The sequence below is a fragment of the Notolabrus celidotus genome, chromosome 1 (assembly GCF_009762535.1).
Source record: "Notolabrus celidotus isolate fNotCel1 chromosome 1, fNotCel1.pri, whole genome shotgun sequence".
Lineage (NCBI taxonomy): Eukaryota > Metazoa > Chordata > Actinopteri > Labriformes > Labridae > Notolabrus > Notolabrus celidotus.
The window spans coordinates 14,181,407-14,199,586 of record NC_048272.1 but is presented as its reverse complement, the minus strand read 5'-3'; the positions used below and the strand labels follow the sequence as shown (position 1 = coordinate 14,199,586).

The following is an 18,180-nucleotide window of genomic DNA, read 5'->3' as shown; positions in this document are numbered from 1 at the left end:
GAAATTTCATAACAGACTGAAAGAGTAGCTGCTGGGCTTTGTTCCTCTCAGTAAAACTGTGGAGTTGAATCATGAATTTTAAAGGCAGCAACCGCACAGACTCGGGTCAGCCCGCACTGTGCATGAACACCTCTCACCTTTCTAATCTGAAAGAAAACACGGCCAACATGCTCTTCATTTACATTCAAAACACACTTTTTTTTTGTCCGCAATTAACTTTTGACTTGTGAACGTTTGACACGCTGTGTCATTTGGCCTCATTCAAAGCACTTTACTTTGGCTCTCCTCCTCATTACGTGGACTTGAAAAAATTTGTTGACTCTCAGCATCCACAGCTTGTTGTCAGATTCATTTAGATCTATAAACCCCTCTGAGGGCCGTGTCTCCACCGGCCTAACATGATGTCTGGCTGCACTACCAGATGTTGAGAAGTCAAACTCAGGGTCTGCAAGCTACTTCACTGCTCATTCTGCAATGTCCTTTTGGCCAGGTTTCCTCAAATACTTCACTTCTTACAAATTAACCAGTCGGAGCCGCTAGTGAATGCGAACACAGAGGACAGAAAGTTGAATTTGATCAGATTGTTAAAGAGTTGTGTGCGACAAAATGATCAGAATAACCACATACATGAAGATACAACCAACCATGGAGAGGCATTCAAGAGAAACAGTGTTTATAATTATGACAGGTTTAAAAACAGCAACAGAACTTCATACTGATTTATAAGCTCCCATAAACAGGAGCATTTTACTTTAATATCAATTCCTGTACAATTAGGATATTCAACATAAAGTACATACTGTATATTTCTGTTCAGTTTATGTAAGGTTGTATGAAAACATAGCAGCATATAAGACATGTGACACTTCTGTATGAACATTGGCCTTCTTGTTTGCGAGTAGAAACTTAAAGTTAGTTGGTGACACAGCTATTGCGTCTGTGAAAGCTAGCAGTAAGGAAGAAGGTGCTCTACCAACATTGACTGACTTCTTATCGTTTTTGTCACAACAAAGATTGCTAATGGTACAGTTGCAGTTAACCAGCTGAGACAAAGCAGCACCCAGAATAAAAAGTTTATCGGACCATCATAAGTGGATCCAAGAGTGGTCTGATATCAATAAATAAGGGTTGGATTACAATGAAGAAAGATCTTCAGCCAGAGGAACAAGAAGTAAATGTTGTTTCAAGTTCTAATGATGGAGGAACATTGTTGTTATACACAGATTTATTGTGGCATTTCTTTGCCTGATAGATATTGGCAACTGAAGATGGACAGGAAATGAAGGGGGAGAAATAGTGAGTGTGACGCACAGAAAAAGGCCCAGATTGAGATGGAAACCAGGACGTTATAATAGACTGGTTTACAGCCTATGTCATCGAAAATATGCGTGTGCATTCTGGCAACAGAAGCTCCATTTAAACAGATGAGATAGCAAGCTTTAAACACAGCACGAAATGTCTGGTTGTTGCATGCTTGGTTGTCAGAATTGAGATTCCAACCACGGACTCAAGTTCTACAGGATTCTGATGGGAACGTGACCATTTCAGAGCATGCATGTTTTGGTTCATGGAGTGACCCTGTTAACTGGTGAGTGTCAGCGGTTTAACAGCTGGTGAGACACAGAAAGAGAGTGTTTTGGGGTGTGTGTGGGGGTGGGGGGGTGGGGTAATTTTGCCTTTATTGGGTAGGAAAGCTGGAGATAGACAGGAGTAGAGAGTGGGGGAAGACATGCAGCAAATGGTAGAGGTCGGGAGTTGAACCTGCGACCGCTATGAAAAGGGCTATAGCCTCTTTATATGGGGTGCACACTTATACTGCTAGGCCAATGACACCCTGTTGTTTATTTATCATATTATATCCAATTTTCTCATCAGATGTGTTTCATGATAAACTTAAGTCATTTGGGAGAGACGCATTCAGCTGAAAGTTGCCAGTTAACAGGGTTACATTTGACACCAAAACGCCGGCAGCACCTGTGGCAGCAAGCTATTAAACATATCCATTGTATCCAACCTCAGTTAAATTAAGTTTTTACTGCAAATAAATAATATTGACTGCTTAAATTTCTGAGCTTTTTTTCTCATAAAATTAAAGAGGTAAAAACATCTTAGTCCAGATCTGTTTTAAGACTTTTCTTCTTTAGGGAAATAAGGCAAATGCACCAAAAGATTTAGAAAAAAATGTAATTTTTTAAAAGTTGTTGTTCTATTTTGGCTGAAAAAAATCTCAAATATGTCTTTCTACATGGCAAAATTTTCTTTCTAGCTTTTTGTGAGTCACAAACGCAGGAGATGATGCATTCAAAATCCGACTTTGAAAATTGATCTGCAGATCCCTTTTTTCTCTGTTGCTTCCAGGGTTTCTGTTAAATCACCAGGTTACAGTGGAGTCAAAGTTTAAGGGTTAAATGTATGTCTTGCTCAAACACTGCATTGAATCGTAATAAAAGTTGTTTCCTTAATCCTTTTTTAAAAATTGTTCTACCGCAGTATTCTTCTTAGAGTGAGGGAGCCAGAAGCTGTCATTGTAACACTGAAACAAAGACGAAGAACCAGAGGTAGAACTGAAAAAACTCTCCAAGGCCACACTATCAGAGCGTGTTACACCAACTAAAGAAAAAGTTCAACCTTTCAGGAAACTGTACAAAGTCCATGTGGAGCTTCATTTTCTTCTCTTCGTTTGTCCTTTTTGTCCTCGTGAAAACCTTCCAAAACAAACTGAAAGTGCTGCCACTTGAGCTGAAAGTCTTCACTCCTCTTTGCTTCTCACTCTTTTAATGGTTCCTTCTTGTTCACAGTGTGATTGTCTGCACTTATTCATATTTTTGTTAGCACCCTCCAGCTTTTTGTAAGTTGGTCGGAGATGCACTCATCAGCAGCAGCAGTGTATTCGTATTTTAAATGGTTTCCTTTCAGTAATATAGTATAATGACTTCATATCATTTTGAATGATAAAATGTCCAAGTTTCTGCAACAATGAGAAAGCTCTGTTCTTCTTTATTCCTCTATCTGCCTCTCTTCAGGCTTAACTATAAAAAATGTCACTAGTTTGAGCTCTGTCATGTGCCCTCACAGTCTGAATATATTGCAAAACAAGCAGACATTACCTCATGTCTCTGCATCAATCAAGGGTGCATTTACAGCAACATAATATAATACAATATTCAGCCTGTTGTTATCAAATAATGTCTTTAAAAAGGCTCAATAAATTGTTCTTAGAAACAGTTTTTAAAGCAGCACATGATCAGTAACTGGGCCGAGTTTCCAGTTTCGCATCAAGGTCTGTGAAGTTTCCACTCCAGGAAGTGTCAAAGGATCAAAAGCCGGAGGTATGACAGTTAAGAGATCTCAATTACATATCCCGTAATAAAAAGCAGCCGTTAGTGCGCAGGTTAATGAGTCAGTGGTAATTGTGCTTCGTCAGGTCTCCTCCTTAGGTAACGTCCAGCCAATCAGGTCGCTTGTGGGGCTTGCATGTGTGAACGTCCACCACGCTCTCGCAGTCTTGGCACTCCACGGCGCAGCACCACTTGAACTTGCACTCGCACTTGGTAACGCGTTTGACGCGCATTGTGTCATAGCCCCGCCCACAGCACATGACCTCACAGCCGTCTGTGCCTCTGGAGGATTTGTTGCACACTCTGCCCGCTGTTCCCAAGGAGCCTGTAAAGAAATTCAAATATTATCATAAATGAAGAAGTCAGGATTTTCTTTGAGCAGGAGCAAATGTTGCATCCGGATCTGAGGGGATTTTTCAACACAGCAAAAAAAAAAATAAATGACATAAATGATGATGCATGCAGTGTCTAGAGGATAAAGTTTGTTTCCTTATGTTATTTGTTTGTTTTTATATCGCCGAAATATATAAAAGTTTTATTGGTATTTTGTGCTTTTCAAGCTGCATGAATGTTTGGAGTGGTTGCTCTGGGGCAGGAGAGAAAGTATTGAACACAATATGGACTCATTTTAAAGGTTATCAACCAAATATAGTGTTACACATCCAGCAACCCATGCATTCATTACAAGCTGTTCCTAAAAATATGACTAACATGAAAAATGTTAGCCAAACATTCACTCCTTTTTCTCTCCGTTTTGGTCCCCACCAAACTTGGGAATATATTACCTGGTAAAAGTTAAAAAACCCAAAGTAGGTTACTGTCTCTATTTTGTAAGGGGCAAAAAGTTGTTTGATCACTCCTCAGATAAAGGGTTCACTACTGTGGAAGGCAGTAGAGGAGGTTATAATGTAACTAAATTCAACAACTGTGGTTGGGTAGCCAGCCGTAACAGAGAGTGAAGCAAACGCAGGTCTGCTGCTACCACCTTGTTAAGCGATTGTATCGCATATTTGCAAGTGACTACGACACTGTTTTTGCTTTTTGAGTTTAAAACATTTTCACACTGCTAACATTTTAGCTACAGGTTTGCTAATGCTAAGTCGGCATATGGAGAAAGTAACGAAACACTTCGCTCATAAAATGATTTCAGTAAGTCAGCCTGTCACATTTGGTATTTCTTTTTTTTCATAGGACAGATGGACAGCAATGTCACTGATAAATTATTGTGCTTATTATAGTCAGTTGGTATTGGCATCAATACTGGTAAGTATTTATATCAGCAATGATAGTGTTACTAGTGTCATGGGTTATGGTATGGTCATCTTTATCCATGTATTTATATATGTTGGTACCAATATCGACATTTACTTAGTCACTCCATTTTCTATGAAAATAAAGACATCATAGATGTTAAAAACTCCTAATGTTGGCAGTTGACCCCCGCTGAACACCAGATAATTTGAGCCCAAAAACTGACACTGCTTTTACTGAGCAAAGTATTCCTTTCCCACACTCTTCAACTGGGTATTAGCTTCCAGACAAGCTTACAAAACACTCTCAGAGCCCAACACAAAGGTGTCCATGTACTCAGGTGTAAATTCTAGGGCCAAGATCAGGTACCACGTCTAATAACAGAGAATCCCTGAAGTAAAGAGAAAAGGATAGAGCAGATATTCCCCTCAGGCTCTTGGGAGTGGAGCTTAATACTGACCAAAAGAAGGATTTGAAAAATAAGTCAGCATGTATCCTTGGGCAGTGAATTCCTATACAATGGAGATTAGTGGCAAGGAGGGTCATAAGCCTATTTGAAGATCACCTTTTAGCGAGAATCGACAGCCTTTCCTTTGAAGGAACACACCTTTATTAACCCTCAGTTGTCAAGCTGCAACCAAGCTAGAAGCAGGGCGGAGTGGGAGAATGTGACTTCAGTAATAACTTCAGTCCTCTCCCGCACATGTGCACTCCTCTATATAACTTAGTGCGCTAGTGCACTCCTTCACGCTCTGCTGAAAGAGCTGGATTGGAGGACAGAGACAGAGCTTAACAAAGCAAAGCAAACACTGGGAATTCAAGGCAGTGTTAAAGGTCAAATCACTGAAATTTAAGCTGTAAAGGAATGCAAGCCTTCAGTGGAGGGGTCTTTGACTGTCATAGATTACTGAAACTGACACAGGATCAACCAACTTAACTTGTTTCATAACCATTCACTCAGTTGTCTTATACATGGGATTTGGTGTTACATTATTTTTAATAGTGTTCGACTGATATCCGTTTTTCAGTGGTCGAGGCTGATACTTAGATTGCAGGTTGTTTTGGTTTTTGCATTTGATAACAAACAACAATAATGATAACATCCCTTATTCCACATGCATTCAAATCTAATGTCATAGCCAGCAACATGGTTTAGATGGATTTTTAATTAATTAATGAAATAGAAAGATACACTGGGTTTTAGTACTTCAGATTTCATAACATGTCTGATATTGGAAGACCCATTAATCAGGTAAGTGGAATGTTAAATATGCTTGACAAGAAAGACTGAACAATGATTGACAGTGCTCTGCCTGAGGAACATGAAGTAGTTTACACACTGTGGCATTTTAGATCAGAGCGCAAGTTCTTGATATTGAGTATGTTCAATTAGAGTCTCAGCTGATACTAAAATTTGAATTAATTTAATTAAATTTAGACTAGATATCTAACAGTTAAAACCCTGGAATGGCTTAATTTAACAAAAGGAATGCGTAGCAAAATTGCCTGTGTGATTGGGGTGAACTAACCCTTTACAAATCATCATGATTAAATAAAAAAAAGGACCATTTCAAAATATCATATACTCGTATTTCAAACTATATCCACCCACCTGAAGTCATTATGACCCTGTACCATTAATCTAAAACATCAAAGCTAATTTTCACATCTTTTTTTTTCCATTCGAATTTCCAGAGACAAGGCTTAAATCTGTCCTTTCAGTCTCACCTGCTGAGCGGTCCATGAGGCAGTAATCTGGCGAGTTCTCTACGTACACCAACTCATTCTTGGTGCTTCCCTTGAAGTCCTTGTCAGCCACCATGAAGCCCGTCCCGTCCTGGTTCATGGTCACCTCGATGGCCGTATTGTACTTCTTGCGGAGGTAGTCCCCAGTCCGCCTGAAGTCAGACATGGCCAGCCAGCAGGTTCTCAGAGAACAGGAGCCACTGACACCGTGACACTTGCACTCTAGCTTCATGAAGCGCTTCACTGCCTGCAGCACAAGTCAAAGGTAACAAAGTGTTAAGCCTAAGATGCAATCAAAATAAGTCAGCAACTATTTTAATTGTTGATTACTGGATAAAACCAGTCGTAAAAGGCAAATACATGATTGACAAACTGAAACTAATGAGCGCTTTTTGTAGATTTTCTCATTTTTATATACCAAACCATCAATTTATTGAGGGAGGTTATCGCCAAATTTAACAAAGATGTAACCAGATGCAGCCCTCACTCAGATACAAAGTAATGTAAAGCTTGATCTGAAAGGCTGCTGGACTTGGTTCAAGACCAGGTTTAACTTTTGGATCAAGCTTTGCAAAGCTTAATCCAAAAAGCAACTGGACTCGATTCAAGCCCTTAATCAAGTAAAGTTGCCTTTTGGATCAAGCTTTGAATTGCCAAGACCTGAATGACTTTGGACCTTCACTGACGATTGGTAGAAAGCAATCTGTTGGGAAGGTTAAATTCTCTATTAACATAAATAGCCCTTTTTCTTTGAAATGTATTATAATATACACTATTTCTATTTGGCATAAGCTCTGGAAAACCTCTATTAAATCCAAGCCCAGTTCCAATTTCTTAAGTTGCTATTTAAGTGTTTTTTTTGTAATCTTTAGAAACAAGAATCTGCACCAAGGGATGGTTAAATGCATTCTTGGAGAGGCTATTTGGCTACTCACCATCCGACCACAGCGGTTGTTGTGCAGGTTCATCAATGCACGAGCATCTTTTACCATCTTCTCTCGAGCGTCTACGAAGGCTTTGGCAAATTTGATGCCATAGTTGATGTTGTCGCTGCACCCTCCCCAGTCGAAAGTGCCTCTGTCGTCACTTGCTTGGCCTCGCTTGTGGCTGTCGCAGCTGCATATCTTTAGCTCCCCCTGACTGCAGGCTCTGGTGATGGCGTAGACGACTCCGGCTGAAGAGATTGCATACACGAACGCTGCCTCTCGACTACCTGAGAGCACAAGCAAGAAGTGTTTTTATAGATACTTGAATTGAATAATTGACTTTGTCTTAAAAGTGGACTTCAACAATGCAGCAATTTGCTTTCTGTGGTCTGCCTCAAGCTATTCTTATGGTGCTCAAGTTCTCTGTGTCTCTGCTCAGTAAAGCAGGAGCACAAATCTGTCCATTTATGGAGGATGATGCAGACAGAGCTAGCAGTATGTTGTCTATAACATAACAGACCAGCTGACTCTCCTTTCACCTTTATAATTTGCACAGATGGCAGCTTTCTCAGTCACTGAGCTGTGTTTTCATTTCAGACAAGAAGAGATTTTAGGGGTTATTTGGTCTGGCTTTCCCACCCACCTCTTGTTCTCATTCCTGCTCACGCAATGAAGCAGAACACAGACGATATGTCAGGCAGAAAAGCTTTGTCTGGCTGCCAGAAACATCTACCCAAATATTTACATCTCCTATTACTGTTTATACATCACCAGTATGGTGATCTGCTACTTGTTTTCGGGGAACATCCACTTTCCCAATCGTCCCTAATTCCTGAAAGGGTAAAAAAGCTACGATGCTTTCTCTTTCTGTTTGCACTCTGGAGCAAAGTTGATTTTATAAGACACCTATTAATTCTCTGCTTATCTGGCAGCGGTGCAGACATTTACGAGGATGATTAACTTGAGTGTCGTCGGCATAAACAACCACAGTCACGCACACACAGAGAACCACACAGATAGAAATCCCCGTCCCACGTGTGCTCACTCACTTCGCAGCATCACCCGGCCAAACACAGTGTGGTCCCGCTCCAGCGTGCTGCAGTTCCAGCGGTGGTGTCTGAACTGGTGCTGGCATTCTTTGATCCACTCTTTGGCTCCCTCGCCAATCGACTGCATTAAGTCCGGGTGTCGCTGGCACAGCTGCCTCTGCTTGTTCACCAGGCCGGGAATGTTATCGCAGATCACACGAGCACCCAGTGCTCCGATGTACCTGAAGACATAGATCCAACACCATATAGATCATGATTAAGTTAGAGGAGCAGTCCACCATTTATCTACAGAAGTTTTTGTTCATTATAAGGGTTTGGGGGATGCCTCACAGATTATAATTTCTTTTTTTTGGAGGGGGCTCTTTTGAGGCATCGTTAATTCTGAAACGTAACCCTCCCACTCCTAATCAGGACTGTATCCTGGTTTGGAACAGTTGTCTTGTGACCAATGATGAAGTCCGTCCTGGGCAGGTTTGCAAAATTCCAGGAATTTTCAAAGTTGGAAACTTTCCATGGGAATTAATGGGAAAAAACTGGGAATTTACTAAATTGAAGGTTGGCTCTTAATAGGGAACTTAAATATAGTTGGGGAAAATATATTTTAGCATAATCCTGACTAAAACAACCAGATGATTTCTAGAATCCTGCAGAGGCTAAGCTTGAAAAGCTTGAGGGAAGATGCTTTTTTTATTTGCATGTAGAATGGGATTTTTTGGAGGGAGAGGGGCTCTTTTGATTTCACATCTTGAATGGGACTTTGTTGGGATTGCCTTTTGATTATTTTTGAATGAGTTGGGTCAGAGGCATGAGTAAAATTTAACTCAACATTCATATTTTGTTCTTCAATGAAATAATTGATTGTTCAATAAAATATTTAACACTTGATAAAGTTTTACTTCAATCTGTTTTAATTGTATTATTTTGGATGGATGTCTGCTTATAACAAAACAAATATTTATGCTTGGATATGATACCTTTCCATTAAATTACCCTCAATTCCCAGTTCCCATAAATTCCCATAATTCCCTTGGAAATTTTCCAATTTGGAATATTTCCAAAATTCCCCAGCTTAACTTCCCATGGAAATTCACTAGACAGTTTCCGGAAATTTACCAGAAATTTTCCACCCCTTTGCAACCCTATTCCTGGGTAGTCTAACCAAAAAGCAGTGCAAGCCTGATACAGAGCCCTGATACATGCTGTTGAGCCTTAAAGATTGAGATATGGAGATGGAGATTCTATTTTGTGTACACAGATCCAGGCTAGCTTTATGCTACGTCGATTCAATATGCCAGCACCAATGCTAAAGCTGTGCAAATGACACCGTGTGTATTCTGATTGAAGTAAAAAAAAAAATTAATTCTACTCCACTCTTGCATCTGTGACTTCATACTGATTTTTTCTTTATGGACCACTGAGACTAGGACATTTTGGACGCGATTAATTTTAAAAAGTAGTTAGAACAGAAATTTCAGTTCTAAGTAACCAACATGTCCAAAGGCAAGAAAACACTCACGAAACAATCAAAATTTAGCTAAATAAATTTGACATGACTAAACATGGGATCACAGGCGTGATGTAGCTTAATTTAGCAGAGCTAGCACCACCTGTCTGCAGTCCTCATTGGAGGTTAATGTCCACATGCCTGTGCTGGTAATGCATGGCTCTGGTCCAGTGGTTATATGCCGCTTTAATCAGACACAACCTCCATACAACTGTACAGCCCTGGCTGGTGGTGGGTGACTGAACCACATCTTAGACCCAACATATGACCACCATTTTGGGCCTACGATAATAAAGCTATTAATAATTTGTTTGAAAAACTGTTAATTTTGGTGCCAACTAGCAAGGGTGATGATGTTTAATTGTGTTAACTAAACGCGCACATCCCTAATTGAGACATTCAAGAATCCTGAGTTCTTTTAAAGTCTCCAATTGTCAGCTACAGATCAGCATAACAAACAGCATACACCACCCCTCTTGATTGGGATGCAGTTTATTTTAGAATTGGCCAGACCTGTCCCTTCTGATTGAAATGTTTACATGTAGCATGTTTCTCCTGATCAGGCTATCATTCCAATCATCAGTGGTCCATATAAACATAGCTATTGTAGCTCTATATCAGCATTAAGTGGCCTCAATTTTCTAATAAAAACCTCAACACTATAAATTTAAAAAAGAATGTAAAAGACAGTGTATTTATTTGATGAAACTTATCTATAAAGTCTTGATTGTTAATAGGACTCCTACCATTTTTCTTATTGTTCTTATCATCTAAAAGTCGAAAGTTCTTGTCTGCTTGAGACTCTTGGAACTCCTTTCACACATGTGCTGCACTCTGGTAAATTTCTTGATATTGTCTGGGTGGGGTTCATGCCGAAATCTGTTCACCCTGACTTTATCTCGACTTTTTCCTGACAACCTTTTAGTTAAATATCTGTGTAAAGCTGGGCTGATGTGATGTGTGAATGCAGCCAGAGCCCGGTTTACTTCTGCGTTGACTCTACACCTACGCTGTCGTGAGCACTGCATACTGAAGGGTCCGCGGTGCAATACTTAGTCTAAACTCTAGTTGGCAGTCTAATTTCTATGCTAGTTATATCACCAGTTTCTGCTTCTGCTATATTCTCTGTTTGTTTGTGCAGAGGAAACTGGTGACTGTATCTAAGCGTATTATGTTGGAGTTGGGGCTGATAAATGTTGGGTAGCAGACTGCATTTATTGCAAATAAGAAAATAGAGGGTACGTCGTGGAGATGTAAATTACATCCACTGAATTTGATTTCATGCTACCTAGCGGACCAATCACAGGGCTTGCAGTCTGCATTGTTTTGACACGTAGCTTAATTTTTGAGGAGGTGCATGTAAGGCTATGTATGTAGGCTTCTGCATAGGTACAGGGTACGGGAACCGACGGCACACGCTATGGCATAGATCCGACGCAGAATTCAAAATTAGGCCTAATAGTCAGAGATATATTTACTGTGATGTAGTTGGCGGGATGATGACATCATTTATGATGAGATGAGCTCAGTCATACATATACTGTATAATGATTTCCACTCGTACATTTGTATCATGGAAAAGTCCTTATACATCTTTGAGTGATATTAACCCAGAAGCAGACTCCTCCTCTTTAGCATGCATGGACTACCATGACTCCCCCACTCACCCAAACCCCTCACTTAAACCACATATTTCAAGTTTTTAGAGCATGTCAGACACAGATAATCTTTCTCTGTGAGGTACATGTCTGAAAGGTAAGTCTGCAAAATGTCAGGATGTGAATGTCCTGAAGTTGTCAGGAGTTCATGTGTGAAAGAGGCAATAAATTCAGGATGTAGAAGAGATTATTAAATTCCTCGCATTCGGTGAAACGCCACTTGTTCCCCTGTGACAGGCCTTTGCCTCCTGCTCTATTCACACACATAATCCCCGACTTTGGAGCAACTCTTAAAAAGGCCGATCACATGCTGCTGCTATTGTGACAGTGGGGGGCCTCTTATCAACAGGACATGAGGACAGTCATCTACAGTGCAAGTGACCGCTCAGGCCTTTCCCTCCCTCCAACACAGCCTCACACATCAGCCATGTGCCCCCATGCTCCCACCTCCTCACCCACCTCCCTCTCTAAGCCTGCACGCTCCACTCTCCATCCGGATATCATTATAGTCCCTAATCGCAGCCACATTTGTGTCGCCTGGCCATCGAGACAGAAACGGACGTAGCAGGCAGTTTCCACTCCCATTATGGCTGTGCCCCATCTCGATCTGACTTTGACTATCAGCTCGAGCAGCAAAGCAGAGCAGAAGCACTTCTTGTGTTTATTGTGCGTTGTACATACCAGCTGTGCCAAAAGACTCCTGACTGTCTCAAAGAGGACACACACATAGAGAGAGAGGGAACAGGCAGCAAGACACATATGCTGCTCATCTTAATAATCATTAAAAACAGATTTAATAAGTGAAACCATCCACACACTAAGCTCCTACACCTCTCCTGCTCCGTCTCTCTTGTTCTAAAAAATCACACAGATTTAATCCAGTTTTTTCAAAATGCATTTGCATAACACAGAAAAGGGATTACGCAATTGCAAATAGGATAAAAACTGAATTTGGCTCTCTTGGGAAATTACAACTCCCAACATTATTTACAAAGGGTTCATTTTTTAATTTGATTCCATCTGTTTAACAGAGTACGATTGTTGTGCCGTGCCACATTTCAATGACCTGCTTCACTTTAGTTTGCTAATATACAGTACACATCAAATACAATTTCTTTAAGTGTGAACGGACACATGAAAACAACTATTTCAGGTGGGTGGGGTAGAGGGGGGTGGGTGCTTACACCCCCCTGTGTGGTGTGGTGTGTGTGTGTGTGTGTGTTTTCCACCTCTAGGCATTTTAAATCTCGAGAGAAATCATCAAGGAGCGTTTATTCATGCACCAGCGCCTGCACCTGCCACTTACTCTGGGCAAGATGGATGGATAGGGGAGATTCCCCCCTCAAACACCATAAATCTTCATGAAACACATGACACACGCTGCTGTACTGAACATCTCACTTTGCATTGATGTTTTAAAATTAAAGCCAACATTGAAAAAATGGTGAAGATCAAAGATTTCATATTTTCTCCTTTTGTGGACCATAGAAATGTCATCACTGTGGCTAAAAATCAATAGATTACTGTGGATTTTAATGGTTGAATACATTTTACATTATGAACGTTTTTATTATGTTTGGCACACAGGTATAAAATAAGGTTTTACAAAGCTTGTGTGCCTTTTTCACAACAGTATTATCCATCTTTACTGAGAAAGAGGAGCAAGAGTAAATCAGAAAAATCTACCTTTTTTTTCTTTGCATCTGATTTTTTTCCACTCCTGCATCTATTTACTCACAGAGTTTTATTAACAGATGATTTACTTCTGATTTAAATTCAATAAACCTCAAAGATCTCACTCACCACCACGATGAGTCCACTCTGGGTGTGAAGATGAGCAGCAGCAGAATAAAAATGGAGAATATTTTAGAGCTGGATTTGGAGTGATGATGAATTTTCGTCCCATGTCTGATCCCCATAGCCCTGCTGCTGTCCGATAAGCTCCGAGATTTCATCACATACAACATGATTCCTCCTTTTCATGTGTTTGCGAGAGCAGGTGTGAAAGTCCGCGACGAGTGTCTGCAGTCCATCGTTGGAGAAATTAAAAAACAAACAAAAATAAAGTAGAAGAAAAGTTGTTTCAAAACCCCATCAGATAACGTCTACTTGTTAATATCGTCACACATATCTACACATAGTAAATCCATGTTCTTCTTCGCTAATTTATGAGCAGAATAAGTCCTCTGTTTCTGGTGTCTTGTGGTCGTTTATCAAGTCCGCTTTTCTTCTCAGCTGTTAAGCACGGAATTTAATTTGAACAAACCTCACTGCGGGAGGTCGTCAAGTAAAAAGTCCAAGCGAAAACAAAGCATGAGTGCTGTTTAAACCGCATGAATCAAATACGACTCGACTGGAAGACTTCTATCCGAGGATGGGATGGGCAGTGTGCGCACCTTTCCTCCTGTAGCCGCAATGAAGATGCGCACAGAAACACGCAGCCCTGTGCCGCGGTGCGTCAGCTGTCTGTGCCCCCCTCTCTCTCCACCCCCACCCCTTTGTCAGAAATTCACAAATGCGGTATGTAGAGCAGCAGACAGCAGGACAAGAGATGTATATATTTAGTATGTTGGAAAGTAGTCCTTGTCTGTAAAGTCTGCTGCCTAAAAATCAACGCATCCAATATTTCCAACCAGGCGTTGCGACACAGCCATTGATAGTCCTATATTTATCACGGAGAGACGATTCCACCGGGGAGGAGAACCTTATTCCATTGTACATAATTGCATTTTGCAGCATTTCCCCATGACTTTGTTCCCAGAGTTATTCCTTTAATATATTGATCTGGATATGCTTTTAAAGTAGAGCAAATACTTAAATGTATCTTACATTAATTGAGTTTAATTTGCACAACAATGTTCCCCAAAAATTAGAAACTATTCAGCTAAATCGAGGTCTGTGTGCTATGTTTGAAATGTATAGAACCAAACTACAAACAGGATACAGTGCATGATGCTACTCCTCATTGTTTAAAAAAAGTGTCTTTACAGTAAAGATAACGTCGTCAGGTAGTTCTTCCATGGTGTCCATCATGAGTGCAGAGTAGAAAGTTTTGCATGGGAAGCTGTAGCTATGAGAGGTCAAGCAGTCATGCTCTGACAGATCATTAAACAGGAACTTTGTGTCTCCATAGAGATCAGTAATCCTTCCCAGGGGGCATTTTGGACGGTGTTTCATATATCTGCTGGTGCATTATGGTTGGTCTGTTTTGCAAGATGAAACCACAACAGCTTTTCTGTCGTCCAAGATGTTAAGTTGGGGGAGCTCAGGTTTCAGAAGAAATGCATTCAAATGTAGTTTCAAAAATGTGCTGATTAGCCAGACAAAAAAAGATCCCGTCCAAAGGTTTTAGCAGTTAGGTTCAATAATAGTCAGACAAATTTGCTTAAGAGGCCTTTTTCAAGATTTGTCACGATCTACACTTTAACCATTTGTTTGGATCTGAAACAAAGAAACAAGTCAAAAAACTAGAAATTAAATATACAGAGAAGAGATTTCCCTTTCAGAACAAACAGGTATGAAGTGTCGAATGTACAGAGAAAAAAATTCAAAATAAATAAAAAAATAATATACTTACTCGAAACAGAATGACTGTAGTAGTTAACTAGACAGCTTACATCAAATGAAATCATATTTACTTATAAAGCACTTTACAGCAAACAAACTGAGGAAAACAAAAAGAAAATGAAAGAAACAAAAAAGAGGAAGAGATGAATGAATAAATAAATCAGAGTGGTGAAAAAGCAATAGAATTAAATTCATAGTAACACTGCCAATAATAATAATGGACACTGCAATGACCATGATCAAAGTAACAGTACTACTCAAACTATTTATGAATGATGAAAATAATAACAACAGCAACAGCTATTAGTATTATCACCATTACCCCCATCGTCATCATCACATACATAGAAAATGAATTCATGTGTCCAGCTACTTTCAGGTGCCATTAAAACTGATAGGACTTGAACTACATGACCTCCTGTCTGCTTTAAAGACTTGGAGAGAGGAATACTCGTCACTGGTTTAAAGGGACAGAAGGAGTTGCCTCATATATTTGCATGGTGATGACTTTGACAAGGCTTATATCCGTCCTGTGCTGTAATGCCTGGTTTTCCATGTTTGGTATGGTGCCACATATAGTCCTTTAAAATGATTGATAACTTCTCAAAAGTTGCCTCCCTGCCATACGATTCAAGGTGGTGGAGTAAATGATACTTCCTGCCAGCTTTAAGCACTTGAACCTCTCCTGTAATGCCACCAGAGTGCATGTTTGTAGTTCAGCTCATATAGACTGTCCTGATCCAGAGACAGGTCGGTCTCGCTGAGCCACTGTGGAAACATACGACCTCACCTCAAGGACATATCTGACCCATATCCTTGCAACCTCTTGGACACATACTTGGTGCTGTGTGTCTCCAGCAGGTAAAGGGGGACACTGACAAGCCGCTATGTGTAGAGTATGTGTGTATGAGGGTGTGAGGTCATTTTAATCAGTGCAAAGCCAGGGGTGTTAGTTAAAGACCTACCGTAAAGGTCAGTAACAATGCAGCTGTCTAAAAATATAACTGCACAGACATCAATGTAGGCTAATGGTGTCTTTGTGAATGAAAACTTGACCATGGTATAGATAAGATTCTGCACGTTTTCATATTAGAAAAAGTAGTCGTTTTTTTTTTTTCGTTTTTTTCCCTTAATAACAAGTAAATGCAGCAACAAAGCCAGTGCGGATTTACTATATACACAGTAAGAAGCTCAATTGCTGTTCAAGTGTTGTACCGATTTATGCTAGGTTGCAAATTCTTGGGTTATTTAGAAAATTATCATATTATCTTATTTCCGATTAATCAGCACTTGAATGAAAATGGGTTGTGAAATTTCCGTAGTACATGGAAATATTTATTAGGTATTGGCATTTCAAGCCAAAATTCTATTTGATAATCATTGGCATCTATTCGACAATTATTAGAAACTGCCATGCTCAGTCTCTGGAAATACGTGTGTCATAGTGTGATATTCTGAAACGGAAAAATTGCCGCGATTGTTGCCTATGTTCTTCTTTTGCTATTTAATGCAGTGAGCATTCTCCTTCTTCTGTTACTTAATGCGGTTAGCAAACAGCTTTAAGATGCTCTATGGCCACCGTCTGGCAGGAGTACCATATTACAACCAGGCACCGGTTAAAAATGATGAAAATTTACGTAAATTAAATGTACTTTTAAAATGAAGTAACTCGAAGTGAAGTGAACCAATATTCAAATATTCAAAAATCATTGCCCGTTCCTAGCATTTATATTATAAACAACATATTTGTTAGCTCATTAGTCAACAATGGACAAGAACCCGTGCTAGCATTTGCCTAGCTCACATTCTCTTGATTTTGTTACATAGCAGAGAAGGAAATGTGTAACTTCCTTGCCAATGAGTGGTAGCAAGCTATCGTTATCTAAAGTTAGCTAGCTAACTGTGTGGTCAGTTTAAGTTTATATTTTGCTAGCCAACAGTGAAGCTAATTTCAACTACCAAACAGTGAAGCGGTTAACTAGCTAACTGTGAAGCTCAAGTTAAAGTTAACATATAGCTAATGTTAGCAAGCTTATAGTTGAGTTTATTGTAAGTAATGTTGAGCTGATATCAACCTTAGTTCTATGCCAGCTGGTAGACAAACTGTGGGTATTTTAATAGTAAATGAGCTTCCAACGTGAGAGTTATGATGGCAGCAGGGCAGAATTTAATATTTTTCCAGCTTGGTACAAAAACAGTTCCAGTGTCTATCACAGCTTTTCCAATCAATGATAACTGAACTGAACAAGGTTTTTTTATATAACTTGCCAATGGGGCAGTGAGAGGGACTGAAACTATGTAAAATTAGGGTACTAATAATAATAATAATAATAATAATAATAATAATAATAATAACAGCCAATAACAGTGCTGCTAGCTTTCCTGCTCGGTAACTTAGTAACTGAACTCCGCCTCATGCTTGGCTGGTTTGAGGTGTTCACACCATTTTGAGATCTTATTCATTTAAATATTGGAAATGTGGCTCAATGTGCTCTTTACCACCATCCTTGAAGTTTGCCCTCCAGCTTTTTTATAATTAATCGTAATATTTCTATGTTAGCGCTATTTCATGGTCATATGTGTCTGCGCTCAACAAACCTTGCTTGTTACCTCATTCAGTGTTTGATTTACGTTGATTTATTTGTGGCAGCAAGTGCACAGCGAGTTGAAAAAATGTCAGCACTCGCAATAAGTAAAAAAACCTTTTATAGACAGCAGCTCAAAGAAACAAACGTGTTTCATCCCTAGGCTTTCATCAGCATCTCACCAACAAGGTGGGTGTGTCTCCTTTATATGTGTAAATCGCCAGGTGCGAAACCACAGAGAAAATAAATATATATATATATATATATATATATATATATATATATATATATATATACAAAGGAACAAGTAGTCGGTTATAAAACTAACCCGAATCATATAACAGAAAAGATGCAAGTGCATGGCATTCAAGTTTATTATTGACTATTCCCCACAATGCAGTGATAAGAAGATGGGTTAAGTCTTGTGTAAATGCTGTTAACCAGCTGCTAGCTTCCAATCCATGTGTGTGGCAAGTTCACCATTTTCTCATGGCTCTTTCAATCTTAAAAAAACTAGTGAGCCACAACAAAATGTAATCTGATTTACGGAGATATA

The 18,180-nt window shown here is 39.7% G+C and overlaps 1 protein-coding gene across 1 annotated transcript; it reads right to left on the bottom strand.

The window, feature by feature from the left end:
• Window positions 1-658: 658 nt before the first annotated feature.
• Window positions 659-13,889, bottom strand: LOC117810861 (protein Wnt-2b-A-like). Its single transcript, XM_034680855.1, has 5 exons — window positions 13,276-13,889; window positions 8,311-8,531; window positions 7,271-7,548; window positions 6,318-6,582; window positions 659-3,663 (listed from the first exon to the last, which is right to left on the bottom strand). Exons 1-5 carry the CDS (start codon window positions 13,437-13,439, stop codon window positions 3,434-3,436), a joined length of 1,158 nt encoding a protein of 385 aa, XP_034536746.1. The 5' UTR covers window positions 13,440-13,889; the 3' UTR covers window positions 659-3,433.
• Between the last annotated feature and the right edge of the window lie 4,291 nt (window positions 13,890-18,180).